At 43.1% G+C, this 16,391-nt stretch overlaps 2 protein-coding genes across 2 annotated transcripts in view; one reads left to right on the top strand and one right to left on the bottom strand.

The window, feature by feature from the left end:
• Positions 1 to 14,099, top strand: part of LOC145411395 (mucosa-associated lymphoid tissue lymphoma translocation protein 1-like) — a 46,788-nt gene extending 32,689 nt beyond the window's left edge. Inside the window, exons 10-14 of the mRNA XM_080281435.1 lie at positions 2,390 to 2,633; positions 4,903 to 5,084; positions 9,763 to 9,876; positions 13,448 to 13,503; positions 14,049 to 14,099. Coding sequence (XP_080137561.1) covers positions 2,390 to 2,633; positions 4,903 to 5,084; positions 9,763 to 9,876; positions 13,448 to 13,503; positions 14,049 to 14,099 — 647 coding nt within the window. The remainder of the gene's footprint in view (positions 1 to 2,389; positions 2,634 to 4,902; positions 5,085 to 9,762; positions 9,877 to 13,447; positions 13,504 to 14,048) is intronic.
• Positions 14,100 to 16,123: 2,024 nt separating this feature from the next.
• LOC145411376 (uncharacterized) overlaps positions 16,124 to 16,391 on the bottom strand; it is a 37,853-nt gene continuing 37,585 nt past the window's right edge. Inside the window, exon 7 of the mRNA XM_080281407.1 lies at positions 16,124 to 16,238. Coding sequence (XP_080137533.1) covers positions 16,216 to 16,238 — 23 coding nt within the window. The 3' untranslated portion in view covers positions 16,124 to 16,215. The remainder of the gene's footprint in view (positions 16,239 to 16,391) is intronic.

Below are 16,391 nucleotides of genomic sequence, written 5' to 3'. Positions count from 1 at the left end.
TTCAGATCCTTCCTCTTTCAATTCACCATAGCATTCCACATATCTTTCCCCATATCTTGAGCAATACACAGTTCTTCCTTTATCATCTTTGGTGTGTTTTTCTTGTGATCTGTCTTGGAAATGTTGCATTACTTCCCATGCAAAATGAGTCTGTAGAGGTTGTGTGTATAGTAGTAGTAGCAGTAGTTCCCCAGGCAGTCTGGCCGAACAGCCCCTAGTCCCTAAGGAAGGCTACAACTGAGACTGGGTTTTCCCACAGAGCTTTCAAGGAGTGTATGTTGTGTTGTTGGTCCAAGTGATTGTGTGCAATGCAGTCTTCCATAATGTGCTTAATAGTATGGGGTGTTGTGTTGCATCCTGGACATGCATCAGCGACTGAGTCATCCAGCATCATCTGATAACTGAAGAGGGCTGGATGATGCCCACATCTCAGCCTGGCCAGGTGGACTCTGTCCTCACGAGGGAGGTAGGATTCAGAAGGGTGGGTATCAGGAGGCCGTGCATGCCGCTGTGTGTTGTCTATGAGTGACTGAATGGAACGGCGAGTGAGCTGAGCATGGATATGCTTCTGGAAGCTGGTTTGAGGTGAGTGAGGGAGGAGAGATGACAATACTTGTGTATGATATCATGTGCTGAATGTTGTTTTGATGTTCATTGGTGTGTGTGGATTTGCTGCCATGTAATGATGTGGATGATGTGGGTTTGTGAAGGCTGCGGCAAGAATTTACGTGCCTCTGATGTCAAGATGATTCTTGAGTTTGAGGACTTTGGTTTCTTGGTGTAGGTGGTCTGTAGGTGTAGTAGCTGTGCAGCCTGTGATTATTTTTAGGCCTTATTCTGTATGGTCTTTAGAGTGTTGTAGTGTGTTTTAGTGAGGTTAGAAGCCCAAACAGGGCTTGCATAATTCATCACTGAACGTATATATTGTTTGTATACTATGGTGGTGGTTTCTTCATTGTCAAAATGTTGTATGGACAAGTGACCTTAGAGTGTTGAATCTTGTGTTAATTCATTTTTAATGTTTGTGATATTTAAATGACATTGATGTATTGTATGTTACACCAAAGCTTTTGTGTGCATGCATGCGTGCATGCATGCTTGGGTGTTTTTTTGTGTTGGGGGGTGTTGTTTATGGTGAGGTGTCGAATGTGACTGTGTTCTGCTGCCCAGTGGTGAGGTGTCGAATGTGACTGTTCTGCTGTCCAGTTCGTGAGAGGGGTCACTGTAGATTTGGCTGGGGCTGTATTGAGTCTGTTTGTGAACCATTCATGTGGTGTGTTGGGATGAGGTTGGAGGATGTGTGCAGCTGTGTTTGCATTTTTGAGTGTACATGTAAGTGTTATGTCGTCTGCATAGGGAGCTATGTGTATCTGTGGTGTGTGGGGTGTGGGTATGCCGTTCATGTATAGATTAAAGAGTGTAGGGGACAAAATGGATCCTTGAGGGATGCTGTTTGTGAAGTTTCTGATGTTCAGTGACTGACTGGTAAATGTTACATGTGCACATCTGCCTGCTAAGTAGTTTGCCAGCCATCTCTTTGTGTTACTGTGCATGTTTGTGTTGAATATTTTGTTTGTGAAGCTGTGGTAGGGAATGGCATCAAAAACTTTGCTAATGTCTGGTGTGACTATGAGTGTTCTGTGTGGTGACCTAGCTGAACTGATGCCATCAAAAACTCATTGTGTACGGTCTGTAAGAGTGTTTGTGGAATTTAATGGCCTAAAACCATGTGATGGGGCTAGGGGGATGTGAGGTATTACTAATTCTTATACTAGTTATTCAGTGACATTGGAGGGGGTGCAGAGGAGTATGATGGGGCAGTGTGAGGAAGGGATTGTGGGGCCTTTGTCGGGTTTGGGGATAGTGATGATAGTACCCAGCTTCCAGATGTTGGGTATTATGTTGTGTGAGTAGCTGTAGTTTGATATGCTGGTGAGTGCTTGTACGCCTTGTGGTGGCATCATCGTCGTGGGTCCACCCCCAGAGGCTGTCAAAGCAGAGGAGGAGGGCAGTATGGGAGCCAAACCACCGCTAACCCCGCTGCCCCTCATAGGGCCCGAGAACCTGAGAGTGGTCACTTGGGCAAGTTTGTGTGTGTTGTACTAACTACTTACTTTCTTGAACCTCACTTGGTTACTGACACTATACATGGCCCTCATTTACCCTTTGTGGAGTACAGCCATTTTCCTTACCTGTGCTACTCTACTCTTTGTGCATTTGGCTCTTCTTTGTCACAGCACCCAGGTACTTAAACTCCCTCATTGGTTTTAATTCTCTCCACTCACCAGCACATCACACTGGTAGTCACCATCTCTTACAGTGACAGTGTTTGGGAAATACCAGCATATCTTGACAGTTTTATAATTTGCATTTAATAATGTCATTTCAGTGGTGTTCTACTTTGCGGGTCATGGATTCAGTGTTCAGAAGTTTGATTACATGGTACCTGTGGATGCAGAACTAATATCAGAGCAGGCTGCAGTCAACTTAGGGAGAAACGAATATAAGAAAATGCAGCCTTCACATTGTATTGATGTTGACACTGTGACCAGTCACCTCCAGAGCGCCAATCCAGCACTCATCCTTTATATTTATGACATGTGTCGTCATATCCAGAGTAACGTTTCATCCAGGTGAGTGTGAGGCAGCAAAACAGCAGGATGTAGTCTGTTGTTTTTATTTAAGCCTTATTTTGAACACAGTTTGACGACATACAAGTAACCCTGTTAAAATGTAAAAGTAGGCTTCTGTACTTGTAAACCCCTTTAACCCATTACAGTATAACAAAACTAATGTGTTAAACCTAATCTCTGTGCGCCCTCCCACCCACATTTCAATAGCGAAGCTGTTGCAGGAGCACAAAAGTGGCCAAAGCAACTCCTCAGAAGACATTAGTTTAGACTAAACTTGCACCCACTGCAAACTGACTCAGGACCTACACACAGAATTGCTATGGGACAGTTGTCTGTCTTTGCTTTGTGTTTCCATCTCTACCAAATGAATTTTTGGGGCAAGAAGTAACTGGCAATTCCTCTGGTGTTGGTGGGAGGTGATGAAACATCCAGCACGTCAGTGCTTGCCCAGAAGCGAGAGTGGGAGTATGTGTTCCCATCACTCCAAGCTTGCACCTCCCTTTTTTTCATATGCATTACTGTTTGCCCTGTTATTTTCCTAGAGTCAAGTTGTCATGCCTGGAACGTATGCTCAAGGGATGAGAGGGTCCTTATCATTGCATGGAGGCAGGATAATGTCCCTATCAACACAATTTGTGAACATACTGGACATGCAAAGTCAACTGTCATGAAGATTCTTGCTGTAGTGCATGGCCTGCTACCTGATGTCATACCAGAGCACAAGCATGGTGTTGGAAAAAAAGAGGACAACTTCCAGAGGTACAGATACGCTTCTGAAGAGGGAAGTAATCAAGAATCCTCGACTGACAGCAGCAGAATTGAAGAGAATGCATCCCCAGCTATTACAAGACGTCTCAATTCGAACTATCCAACACCGTTTGCAGTAGGAGCTGGGTTTGCCAAGCCACACCGCAGCCAAGAAACCACTTCTCACTGACTGCATGAAGAAGCAGCGCATTCAGTTTCCCAAGAAGTATGCACACTGAACATTGGATGAGTCGAGAAAAGTTATGTTTTCTGATGAAAGCACATTTCAAGTGTTCCAGGTGTGTTCTGCCAAGGTCTGTCGCCCTGCCTCCCATAGTCGATATGACCCTGCTTACCTGTCGCCGACTGTTAAGCACCCAAAATCAGTAATGGTATGGGGGTGTTTCTCAGGTGAAATGGGAAGGGTGGGCCTCTGCTTTCTTCCTAAGAACTTGATGATGAATGGTAGCCGGTACATTCAAGTTCTGAAAGATCATTTGTTAAACTATTTTGCTATTCATGGGTGCGACTTTTTCATGCACAATTCATCTCCATGTCACAAGTTAAGAAAGATGACAAAATGGCTTCAGGATAATTGAATTGAGGTCCTCAACTGACCTGGCAACAGTCCGGATGTAAATCCGATAGAAAACTGCTAGGCAAAGATGAAGAAAATCATGGCAGAGAAGAAGACACCCAATCTGGACAAACTCAAGACTGAACTGACAAATGTTTGGTGCAAAGAAATGTCCTTAGATTACTGTAGAGATCTAAGTGATTCCATGCCAAAATGCATCCAATTGGTCCTGAAAAACAAGGGAAACATGATTTCATATCAATGAATGGCATTTCCTGAACAAACATTGTGATGTACTGTGATTTCTGTGTTTTTTAATACCTTGTGGGGGGAGGTCCTAAGTCAATTTGCGGTAGCTCTACGGTTTCAGTTACTGGACCCCCCTATGGTTTGGTTGCAAATGTTAGTTAGGTTTAAATTTTTATTATATACATACATACAAAAACATCAGTACAAACTCAGTGTCAGGATTATGCAGGCATTTCAGTTTTAGGAAGTCCAGGTAATAAGGAACTTCCAGTGCAGTATTCAGTATTTATATGTAGTGTTTGAACATTAACTTTTTAGAACCTGACTTATGGTGCCAAGAACTTATGCTCCAATTGGACTGAACTGGTACAGGTTTATATCCAAGGGGTGGTTGGGGTTTATTGCTCACATCATACCACTCAGGGATGAGTAAGGCTGGACACTTTCATCTTAAATGCCAGGACCAACTTGCCTAGCCCTAGGTTCCTACGCTTCTCATGCGGCGACAAAGGATGGATGGATGGACTCTGTTGATGCTTCAGTAATATCAATGCCAGTAGTATCAAATGAACCTAATTAGCTTGTGCAGTAAGGGTTGGTAACTCTCGTCACCCATTCCTTTACAGAATAAAACACAAATTAGCTTCTACAGTTGGCTCCTAAGTACAGTGTGTCTTGTCCTCTGTTATATTTCAGTAAACTACCTGACTCAAGCCTGCTTGTAGATGCTAAAGCAAATTCCTACTTCATATATGCAACGTCTCTGAATTATGATGCATTTGAGGTTGAAGATGGAATGTCCTGCCTGATGAAGCAACTAAAGAGCATAATTGGGACAAAGGTCTCAGTGGGGCAGCTTGGACAGCGCTTCAAAGAATGTAAGTCTACCTCAAGCTCATAGTAAGTACTGGTAAGTCATCTTTGTTGCTCTTGTTGTTGCGGCCCCAGGCTCATCATAACGTGAACCCAGTGAACTGCAGGCTGAAGCAGCCCTTCTGCGGTTCACCATCCTCCTAGTAAAGAGGAGTAAGGGACATGTATATAGTTACCACTGCATGAAGCTGTCCCTCTTCAGCACCAGTAAAACAGACATGCCAGGGGAATGACACAGTTACCCTGTTCTGCATGCATGCATCTTTCAAAATTTCAGTTTGCATAGCATCATAAATACTTACTAGTACCTAGATGGTTATTAAAACAAATGTGCCAGTTGACTGTGCTTTCATTTACTTTAAGGCTAATTAAATACCGGTATATGGAAAAGTTGCCAAACTCATGAAAATTAAGAACCGTACAGGTGCCTTTCAGATATAGTAAGGGGTGGTTTGCCAAGTTTTTTGTTCATCATCAGTTGTCATTGTACTGTAAGGAAATATGCCACTTACTTGTCAGTATAATTTTACTATCTATTGATAATCAATAGGTTGTTAAGCAGACTGTACTGTGTATCATTAATATAATTCATGACAAAAAAAAAAAAAAATGGGGGAGGGGGCAAAGAAAGGCCTTTAGGAATTTTTTTTTTTTTTTCTTCGACACAGTGCTGAGCGGTGACCATATAACCACATCATGGTATGAAGTAAAGCCTACTGTGGTGACCATGTTAACTGGATGGAGATGCAAATGCATTATCCACCCAGGAACCAAACCTCACTGCTCAGCACCTGCGGCAAGGTGCAGTCAGTCACGAGGGAACATTGGTTTGCTGTACAGGAAAGCCCGGCAGGGGCAGTTGCATGCTTGTGGTTGATGGTCTGCTCAGCCAGACATAATGGATTTGATCAGCAACAGTACCCATAGAGGTGGTTGCTTACCTGCAGTTGACAGATCTGCTCTATTTGATGAAGTGGGGTTGAGCAGCAACAACAGTATCAACAACCACTACTTTTCTTATGCACCCATTTATCACAAACACGGCACACCCTTGTGACACACTGCATGGCCACACACTTTCTGCTTTACAGTATTATCACCTGCCCTACATATAATCACTCCTGTTTTGTCTGCCTTTTACTTTTAAACCCCATAATGTCTCTCCATTTCCATTTCCTAAATCTTTCCACCACCACCCTCTTATTCCCCACAATCAACACAAAGTCATCAGCATACAACACCTCACATGAAAGTCCAGTTCTGAGGTCACATGAAAGATCTTCAAGCACAATGATAAAAATAATAAGGGGCATAAAACTGATCTATGATACACATCACCTTTCACAAAAAATTCATCAGGGTTAAGGGACTGAATGGAAAGGCTGCCAGAGATTAAGCAGCATGGAGGGCTGCCATTAGGTGACCAAGGCTGATTCATGCAAGCATGTTGGAGTCTACAAAAGAAGCGAAGTAAAACCTCTGTTCACTTTTGCCTGGGTGTGAGCACCCTGATACAATACCATAACTACTCTAACTGACCATTCCTCAATCCCTAGCTTTCTCAGTGCCCACTTTATCACCTCACTGGGCTTTGTAAAAAAAAAAAAAAAAAAAAAAAAAAAAAAAAACCCTTCCTATATATATTTTTACTGAAGCTGTCAGACAATGCATATTACATCAGTGGTCCCTTTGCCTGGCATAAATACAAACTGCATCACATCAGTATTCAACCATTCCCTTATTATACCTTCTAGGACTCTCCATTACTTTGATTCTGTGGTGCAAAAGCTTTATGCCTCTATAATTTGCTCTTTACAGGGCATATTCTTTCCCCATGTACTCATTTACAGTCATTCTTTTCAACCAGTCATCTGGAACAACACAGTCATAACTGACTATTAAATCAGTTCCTAACCCAATCATATAGCTTTCACAAGCGTGTAAATGGAGGGTTTAATACTTGGATGTGACTTTTTCCTAAGCTTGTGGGGCAATATGGGACTGGATGTCATTTACTCTAATATATTTAAAGACTTGTTACTCTAAGTATTCTATGCTAGCAGGGGTACCTGGCATTCCTTGGGCAAAACTCCATGATAGTGCATACCAGCATTGCCTGGGACCCTGGATGGCCAGTACTTCTGTGGGAGAAGACTCCCAGGGTCCCATTATACCCATTGAACCTATGCTTCTCCTTGGGCCCATTTTCCCAGGGATATGTTCTCCATGAACCTGTTAACTATCTACCCACCCACCCACCAGCCCTGGCCACTCACCCAGCTGACTCATCTGACCAGTTATAGCTAATAATGACATTGTTGTAGAAGTTAAAAAGCTCTACAGTAATTAGGTACCATGTTTCCACAATGTGGACTTCGTTTCATTTTTGAAGGCTCAAACATGCTTGCATGCGTCTGCATTGGTCACCTGATGATGGTTCTCCATGCTGTCTGATCTCTGGCAACTTCCGTATTCAGTCCCTGAATGAAGTCACACTCAATGACCTTGTCCCAGGTCTTTTTCGGTCTGCCTCTTGCAACCCTACCCCTAACATTAACACTTCCTACCTTCTGCACCCATTTATCATCCCTCATCCTCTCCACATGCCCAGACCACCTCAATCAACCTCTCATCACAACGCCAATACACTCCAGTCCCATCCTCAATCGGCCTCTCAACTCTTTCATTGTAAACCTAGCCCCCTCAGGCCTCGCACTCAGGGATGCACTGCACATCCACCTAATCATTGCCATTTCTGTACATTTGAGCCTGCGAATATCCTCTTCCTTTACTGTACAGGTCATACTACCATACAGCATTACACCAAACACATGCTACATACAAAGATCCCGTAGCACGGAGGGAGAGCCCTCTCAAAGTTAGGAGAGGCAACAGCTCCCTGAACTTCTTCCAACCACTCCTCACTCTACCCACAGCACATAACATGTCTCCCAAATAACAAAACTCTTCCACACACTCAAGAGACTCACCAGCAAGTTCAGTCCTTTCACACCTGGCAATCTCCACATGCTCTTCCCGACACACCACACATGCAATCAGCATTATCTTCCAGTCTGCCTCTAATACTGCTACATCTTTTATACATACACTTATCACAAACATTGCATAAGATGGAATTACTTCCCATGCCCTTGTGGCAAATTACATATGGTCAGTCTCCCTCTTCTTTGACAGTACTGCCACTAGCCCCAGATACCATCACTTTTGTTTTATCTGCATTTACTCTTAAGCCCTTGTGCCCCATACCATCTCTCCACTTCCTAAATCTTCCCTCTGCCTCCCTTTCATTTACTGCAATCAACACCAAACCATCATCATACAACATCTCCCACGGGAGTCCATTTCTGAAGTCGCGTGAGAGGGCTTCAGGTACCATGACAAACAACAAGGGGCTCAAAAAAAACCCTGGTGTACACCAACATTCACATAAAACTCATCACTCAAATCTCCATTCACTCTTACCTGGGTGTGAGCACCCACATACATGGCCACCCTAACCAGCTACTCCTCTTTCCCAGGCTTTCTCATTGCCCACTTCACCACCTTTCTGGAGACTCTGTCAAAGGCCTCTAAATCAACAAAAACAAAGTACAGTTCCCATTTCTTTTGTATATATTTTTCCTGAAGCTGTCAAACAATGAATGTGGCATTAGTGGTCCCCTTGCCTGGTATAAACCCAAACTGCATCTCATCAATATTCACTCATTCTTTAATCATACCCTCTAGAACTCTCTCCATTACCTTCATTATCTGGTGTAAAAGCTTCATGCCTCTATAATTTCCTCTTTCCAGGGCATCACTATTCCTTTGTACACATTTAACTCTTCAGCCAGTCATCTGGGACAACACATATATAATCGTATTTATCAGGTCAGCACCCTGCCCTTGGGTGGGAAAGGAGGTCCGGACGATGATGATGATATCAGGTCAGCAACTAACCCGATTCCAATATCTCCTGAGGCTTTCAACATTTCAGCTGTCAACCCAGACACACCTGCTGCCATCCCTACCTGCATCCTGTCTATTGTCCTGCTCACAGTAGCAGCGTCAATCAAAGGCCAAGGGCCAAACACTGGATCTGGTGGCTCCAAACCTTCCCATATGCCCAGACTTCATTACTGTACTTCTTATTGCCATCAGGGGCACCACTTAGCAACTGTAATGCAAATATCTAATTCTTTCATAAAAAGTTACACCTGTTGAAAGATGGAACTGGAATGTATTGGTGTTGTGATGATGAGGGGTAGATTGAGCTGGTCTGGGCATTATGGAGAGGATGGGGGATGACAGTTGTGTGCAGAAAGTGAGAAGTGTGAACGGTGGGGGTAGGGTTGCGATAGGCAGACCAAAAAAGGCCTGGGATGAAGTCACAGAGTGTGGCCTCAGGGATAAGGGACAGAATAGGGAGTCTGTCAGAGATCGAGCAGCATGGAGAGCCATCATTAGGCGACAGATGCTGACGCATGCAAACATGTTGGAGCCTTTATAAACAAAACAAAAGGATATGAGAGTTCTATATGCATCCCCCTTGATTTCCACAGAGGACAGACGAACTCTCTCTTTTGCACCTGTATAAGGATATGTACCATTATGATGTAAAAATACTGTACTTCACACTTATGCAGTAATTAATTACAACAGTTAATGACTTAAATTGAACAGTATTCCGGCGTACAAAAGAGGTTCAGGAGAGGCAAATCCCCAGGACTGAAGGTGATCTGGCTGAACCACGTTCCCTCACCGATGATGCTTGTCCTACTGCTGAAGACAAGGCAGGTTGGTAATGTTTGAAAAACAAAGATTATAATAAGAATAAGAATAAGAAAAAGAATAAGGTAATAATAACAATAATTCATTCATTCAATCATCATCTAATCCACTGTTGCCTCATGAGGAGAGTAGGAGCCCAAGACTAGGCAAGTTGGTCCTGACATATAAGATGAGAGTGACCGGCCTCACTCATCCCTGAGTGACATTACATGAGAAATAAACCCCAACCTCCCCTTGGATATAAACAACAACAATAAGACAGGTCATCCCCGCTATAACTATGAGATGCATTTAGGAAAACTCATTGTTTAGCAGGGGTATCGTTATAACATAGAAAGTATAGGGACGCGTTTGGGAGCTTTGGGATTCCCCCCCCCCCAACCAAGTCCAAAAACAAGATTATACGTCACCTATACCCTGAAATAGCTTTAAAACAAGGTAAACTAAGCCTAAAAGCAGTTTATAACTCACCTAAACTAAAAATAAAATCTAGAAATCTTCAAAAATGTCTTGAAAAAAATCGAACTTAGTACACTGTACCCAAAAATGTCAGTGTTCACCTCACCAATGACTAAAATACATTAATCTAAGTAAAAAAACAGTTTATAAATCAGCCTAAACACAAAATTTAAGTCTAAAATATCATCAAAATCGGTTAAAAAAAAAAAAAAATCGCATAACCAGGGACTGGCCATTGTTAGGCAGGGAAGAGTGTTAATTTTGTTTACATCACTAAGGCAGAGTATCGCATAAAGGGGGATTGTATAGCGGAGTATACCTGTAATAATACAGTAATAACTTTTACAAGCCCTTTCCATGCGTGGGATTAACCTAGATTTTTTATTCAGCTGAACATCAGATGATTATACAGTAAACTCTCAATTATCCATTGTCACAATATCCGGTGCAGCTATCTTGACTGTGTTAAAGCAATATCCTGTGCTTTTTATGCAACATCTGGCATTGAAACGGAGTGTAACTGGTGGTCCAGTGCAATATCCGGTGTTGAGGGGTCTCAGCCAGCACGTAAGCGGTAGTCAACTGGCACCTGGGGAAATTCCGAAATTCGGGAGCCGACGAAAACGCCCGCTACATGCCAGCCAGTCAGAATCTATTGTGGGCATGGCTTATTTGGTGTGCCAGGAATGCTGCCATGCCTTCATTTTTGCCAGTGGATGTCACAGACTCAAGACATTCCTGTACGCTCCTGCTCTTCTGACCATGTGGTCGCAAAACCCAGGTGCTTTGACTAACTCTGTGGCGTCCTGTGTTCAAGCTGCTGTACTGTTTTGTATTGCAAAGCTAATGGCCTGTCATTGTTCATGTCCTAGTGCTTAACTGTGATTGTTACACTGTCCCTGTGCTGTATTGTATACTGTGCTGAGTGTGAACCTCCCAGTGCTGTTTCTCCCCATTGATGCCAACACTTGGTGAGTACATACAATAATACACTGGTATGTACAGTACTGTCTTATTGTACAGTATCATGACTGTATTGTTTTTATATGCATAGTTTTCATCCTTCACTCAGGGTAAAGTTCTTAGGATAGAGGGTTGAGGCGGATAGAATCACCAAATCCGGCACAGAGCTGAATGTTGTGCCCGGTATGCAGTATCCGGCATTTCACTTGAACTGGCATAGGGCTTGGCCGAATTACACTGGACGATTGAGAGTTTACTGTATTCTGCCATGGGAAGCCATATACAGTACTGGAAAAAAAAAAAAAAGTTTTGGGAGGATTAAATCCTCTCCTTCTTTCTTTTTTCCCCGTGGTAAGAGAGGTGAAGACTCACTAGAGTGGAGAGTAATACCCTCCTTGGCCACTACAACAGTGTTTGGAGGAGGTCTGGAAGAACTCACCTCAGACCAGGGAGGGCAAGGCAAAAGGTGTGAATAACTGCCAAATGCTGTAGAAAGCTAAGAAACTTTTCAGATAGTTTTAATGAGATGTCTACAGTCTGAATTTCTTTGCAAGCAAGTGTGATTCCTATTTTTGGCAGTGTCCTGAGGCAGAGACCACCAGAGCACCATTCCAAGCTTAGGAATAAAGTAATTTGGTAGGTGGATTGCTCATACAAGGTGAGTACCATGGGGAAGAGGACAAATTGTATTCATTGCGTAGAGCTACTGTGTACCAAGTACAATATGTATCGTTCAGTTCGAGGAAAAAATGAATTTTTTGCTCAGCATTCCCCCCCCCCTTCCCCCTCTCCCTTCATTTTCTGGGGGTGCCAGCAAGGAAGGTTCCAGAAGCCAGATGATGGAGGAGTCCTGGATGAAAATGAAGAGTCAGTGTTGTTCCTAAGATACTGTAGAGACTGGCCTTATACCTCAGTGCCTGTATGGTAAGTGGGAGTTTAGGTGCGCCAGAAACTTGTTTTTGGACTCATTTGGGTGGGTTTCGGACTTGGTTGTCGGGGGTAATCCCAAGGCTTCCAAATGCATCCCTATACTTTTTGTGTTACAACGTCTCCATTTATCGATCCCTGACTCAACAATGGGTTTTCCCAAATGCATCTCACTGTTATAGCAGGGATGGCCTGTATAATGTTGTATGCATCCTTCCAATGAATGGAGAGATATTAATTGGTGAAAGTTCAAGTAAATGTGCAAAACAAGTGGAAAGTAGATAGTACAGGGAAGGAGAGTGCCTGGTGTTGCCACACTCAGACCTTTGAGTGCGGCAGGTGTGGGAGACTTGCATGAATGAATTTTAGTGCCTACATGGTGTGACATGAAAATGAAAGAAGGAGTAAGAGTAGCGAAGTTGGGGTTTTCAGGGAATATGTGTGAAGTGCTGAGAGTGGATAGGATAAGGAGTAATGTGATCTGTGAAAGATGCAGAGTAAGAAGGTCTGTGGACACCAGAGTTGAAGAGTGTGTGCTTAGATGGTATGGTCATGTGGAGAGAACAAATGTGAACAGAATGGTGAAAAGGGTTTATCTGAGCATGTCTGAAGCTAGGAAAAGGTGTGGTGGGCCAAGAAAATAAATGGATAAATATGGTAAATGTGTGTGTGAGAGAGAGATACAGAAGTTAATGAGGCTAGGGAACCAACAAGAGATTGAGCTGATGGGATGAACTTCGTGCAGAAGAGTATATGACCAAGATCTGGTGGGAGGAGACTAAGATGATGGAAAGATGTGGCAAATGAATGTGTGAGAGAGCTATGGTTGTTGAGGAGGCTTGGGAGATGACAAGGGATTGAGCTGACTGGATGAAGTGTGTTCAGAAAAGCATTTGATATGGGTGTGGCATCCAATATTTTTCTTCATGTAGTCAATGGATTAAGTCTGTCAAAAAGATGTATGTGAAGCTCATTAAAAAATCTGTGATACAGACCCAGGATTCTAGGGGATGAATGTGTGAATGACTGTGAAGTTCATTTCAGTGGCATGCTCTTGATAGTTCTCCCACTTCAGTACTTTTTCCTCTGGTGTTTCTGTATCATACATCACTTCATCTTAAGGTGGGGAAAAAGGCCTAGTCCTAGGCCTCCAGAGCTCCTGATGGGGCAACAAAGGATTGGACAATGGATGGATGAATGTATTCCTAACATGAGATTCTCTCCACAGGAGTGCTGCAACAGTGGCAGAGACTTTCTAGTGTTGGAGGTGGGACAGAGGAAGAAGTAAGTTTAAATCACAAAAGTGGGATGACTGTAAATATTAGTTTTGTAATGAGTATGATACATTCAGTCTTTTTACAGCTACTACTGTACAAGTACATGCTTAAGGAGTGCATGTGGGTGTCAGTTCAGTTATGGTAATTTCATTTAACATAGATATTACAAAGCAGGCTTAGACCTCATGTCAGGTACTGTATATACTGTATTAGCTTTTCCAGTGCGTGTATGATTGCTCCTTAAATATCCTCAGCTTATGTAGCTGGCTGAAGTACAATGCTTTTGTTATTTCTCAGTCAGGTTCTGTCCCTTACTAGCCACAGCAGAGAAAAGCAATACTGTGCTGGGAAGGACTGTCTGAGTTACAGTGACTGCAACTCCAGTGGTCTTTCTCTCTCAAAATGACTATTTTAAGTCACCATACGATGTTACTGCATTGTAAATGTGTACCGTATGTATTCTTCAAACAAAATCAAGTCACTGTAAGATGTTACTGCACTGCAAATGTGTATGCAGTTTATCCCAGTATATGAGGTCTCTGTGTATGTCAGTGTGATGTGCCTAGTTGTACTGACCAGAGAATGTGTGCTGGAATGTTGTAAAGAAACCACTGTGATAATGAGGACTACATTTACAACTGTTACATATAAACATACAATTATATTAATAATAATCTATCCATCCATCATCCAGTCCTATGCTGCCCCATGAGAAGCAAAGGAGCCTGGGGCTAGGCAAGTTGGTCCTGACATTTAAGATGAGTGAAATAATCATCATCATCATCAAGCAGACCTCCTTTCCCAGCCTAGGGCAGGGTGAGGAGTAGCATTAATCTATCTATCTATCTATCTATAGCCCAACGCCCTAATCCCGCAAAGGGTGGCCGCAGACAAAACGCTTCTAAGTCGCTCTGTCAACCTCTCAGCTCCATCCCTCCACCTCATCCTCAGTCTACCTCTCCCTCCCTCCACCTCACCTACATACACCCTCTTAGTCAGTCTTTCATTCTCCATTCTCTTCACATGTCCAAACCACCTCATTGTATTTCTCCTAATCTTCTCAACCACATCCACATCCACCCCACAGCGTTCCTTCACTTCTTCATTCATCAACCTGTCCCTCCACGTCACTCCACATGCTCCTTTCCAGTAACTCATTTCCACTGCTCTCACTCTTGACTTGTTCCCCTCTTGCAAGGTCCATGCCTCGCTTCCATACGTCAGGGTGGGGATCACAATACTATCATGCAGTGACTTCTTAACTTCCATACTCACCTCCCTATTTCTCATCACTGCTTTCAGTGTACCAACAACCTTCCTTCCCTGCTGTACCCTTTCACGCACTTCATCCCCCAAAGTTCCATCCCTACTCATCACACTACCCAAGTACTTGAATGCACTCACATTCTCCATATCCTCACCATCCAACCTCATTGCACACACTGTGACTTCATTCCTCTCAAACACCATAACTTTACTTTTGTTTACATTAACTTTCAGATTCCTCCTCCTACACACTGTCCCAAATTCATTCACCAAACCTTGCAACTCCCATTCATCTTCACTCAACAGTACTGTATCATCAGCAAACAGCAACACCAGAAGCTTCCAAATCTCACCCTCATTCATTAGAGCCACCCCCACATCCACTGCCCTACCCTGCACCTCCTTTACAACCCCATCCATGTATATATTAAACAGCCATGGAGACATCACACAACCCTGTTTCAGTCCCACATTGAGATCAAAGAACTCACTCAGCTCACCATCCACTCGCACCGCAGCCCTAGCTCCCTCGTACATACTCTTCACAGCACTCAGCAATTTCCCCTCCACTCCATATATTCTTAATATCTTCCACATACCTTGCCTATCTATTCTGTCATAAGCTTTCTCCAAGTCCATGAAGGCAGCATACACTTTCCTTCCCTTCTCCAGATACTTCTCCACTAAACATCTTAGAACAAATATCTGATCTACACACCAATAATAATAATAATAATAATAATAATAATAATAAATAAATATGTGGTAGGTGGGGGCACTCACCATCCACTCACTCAATGTAGTGCTGCTGTCAGGTGTCTGCCCTTTCCTCTCGTCCATCCTTCTTTCCTTTCATCCTCTTCTGTTTTTCTTTCCTTGATTCTTTCCTTGTCCTACTGCCTCTGGGTGACTTTATGCTCCCTCTTCTGTCTTTCTTTCCTGTATTCTTTCCTCTTCCGTCTGCCTCTGGGTGACTCTACACTGAGTGACAAGCCAAATGGTTTCCTGTACACCAAGAAACCATTTACTATGCTGGGTGGGAACCACATAACCAAATTTTGGCGCCTGGTGGTTTAGTGGGTAATTACGGCACTCCAATCGGATTGAGCCAGTGAAGGTTTATATCCGAGGGTGGTTGGGGTTTATTGCTCACATAATGCCACTCAGGGATGAATGAGGCTGGTCACTCTCATCTTAAATGTCAGGACCAACTTGCCTAGCCCTAGGCTCCTACGCTTCTCATGGGGCAATGTAGGATTGAATGATGGATGGATAGATGAATGAATAAATAAAAAATGAGGGCATTACATGAAATGGTTCATAAGATAACATCCAAATCTTGGTCAAGGATATCAGAAATGTCCTGATATAATGAAATTACACTGTATTGTTGTGGAGTCTGGCTTCCATCATTGCGGCAGTCATGATGATTGATAAGAAACATCATCAGCATTCACACTCCTGGACAGTCTGTCTCTGCAAAAGGAAATATCTGTTGTCAAAAGAATGGAAGTGAAACACACAAAGAACTTTTGTGCTATCATGAACAAAAGTTTCTCAATTGTTACCCTGCCAGCTTTGTGTCCAACCTTGCTTTTCATTCCTCCCTGAGCATCAGAGAGTATCTTT

The sequence above is a fragment of the Coenobita brevimanus genome, chromosome 89 (assembly GCF_032717465.1).
Source record: "Coenobita brevimanus isolate Jiangsu-jjx chromosome 89, ASM3271746v2, whole genome shotgun sequence".
In the NCBI taxonomy this organism is placed as follows: domain Eukaryota; kingdom Metazoa; phylum Arthropoda; class Malacostraca; order Decapoda; family Coenobitidae; genus Coenobita; species Coenobita brevimanus.
This window is presented reverse-complemented; position numbering and strand designations above follow the sequence as displayed.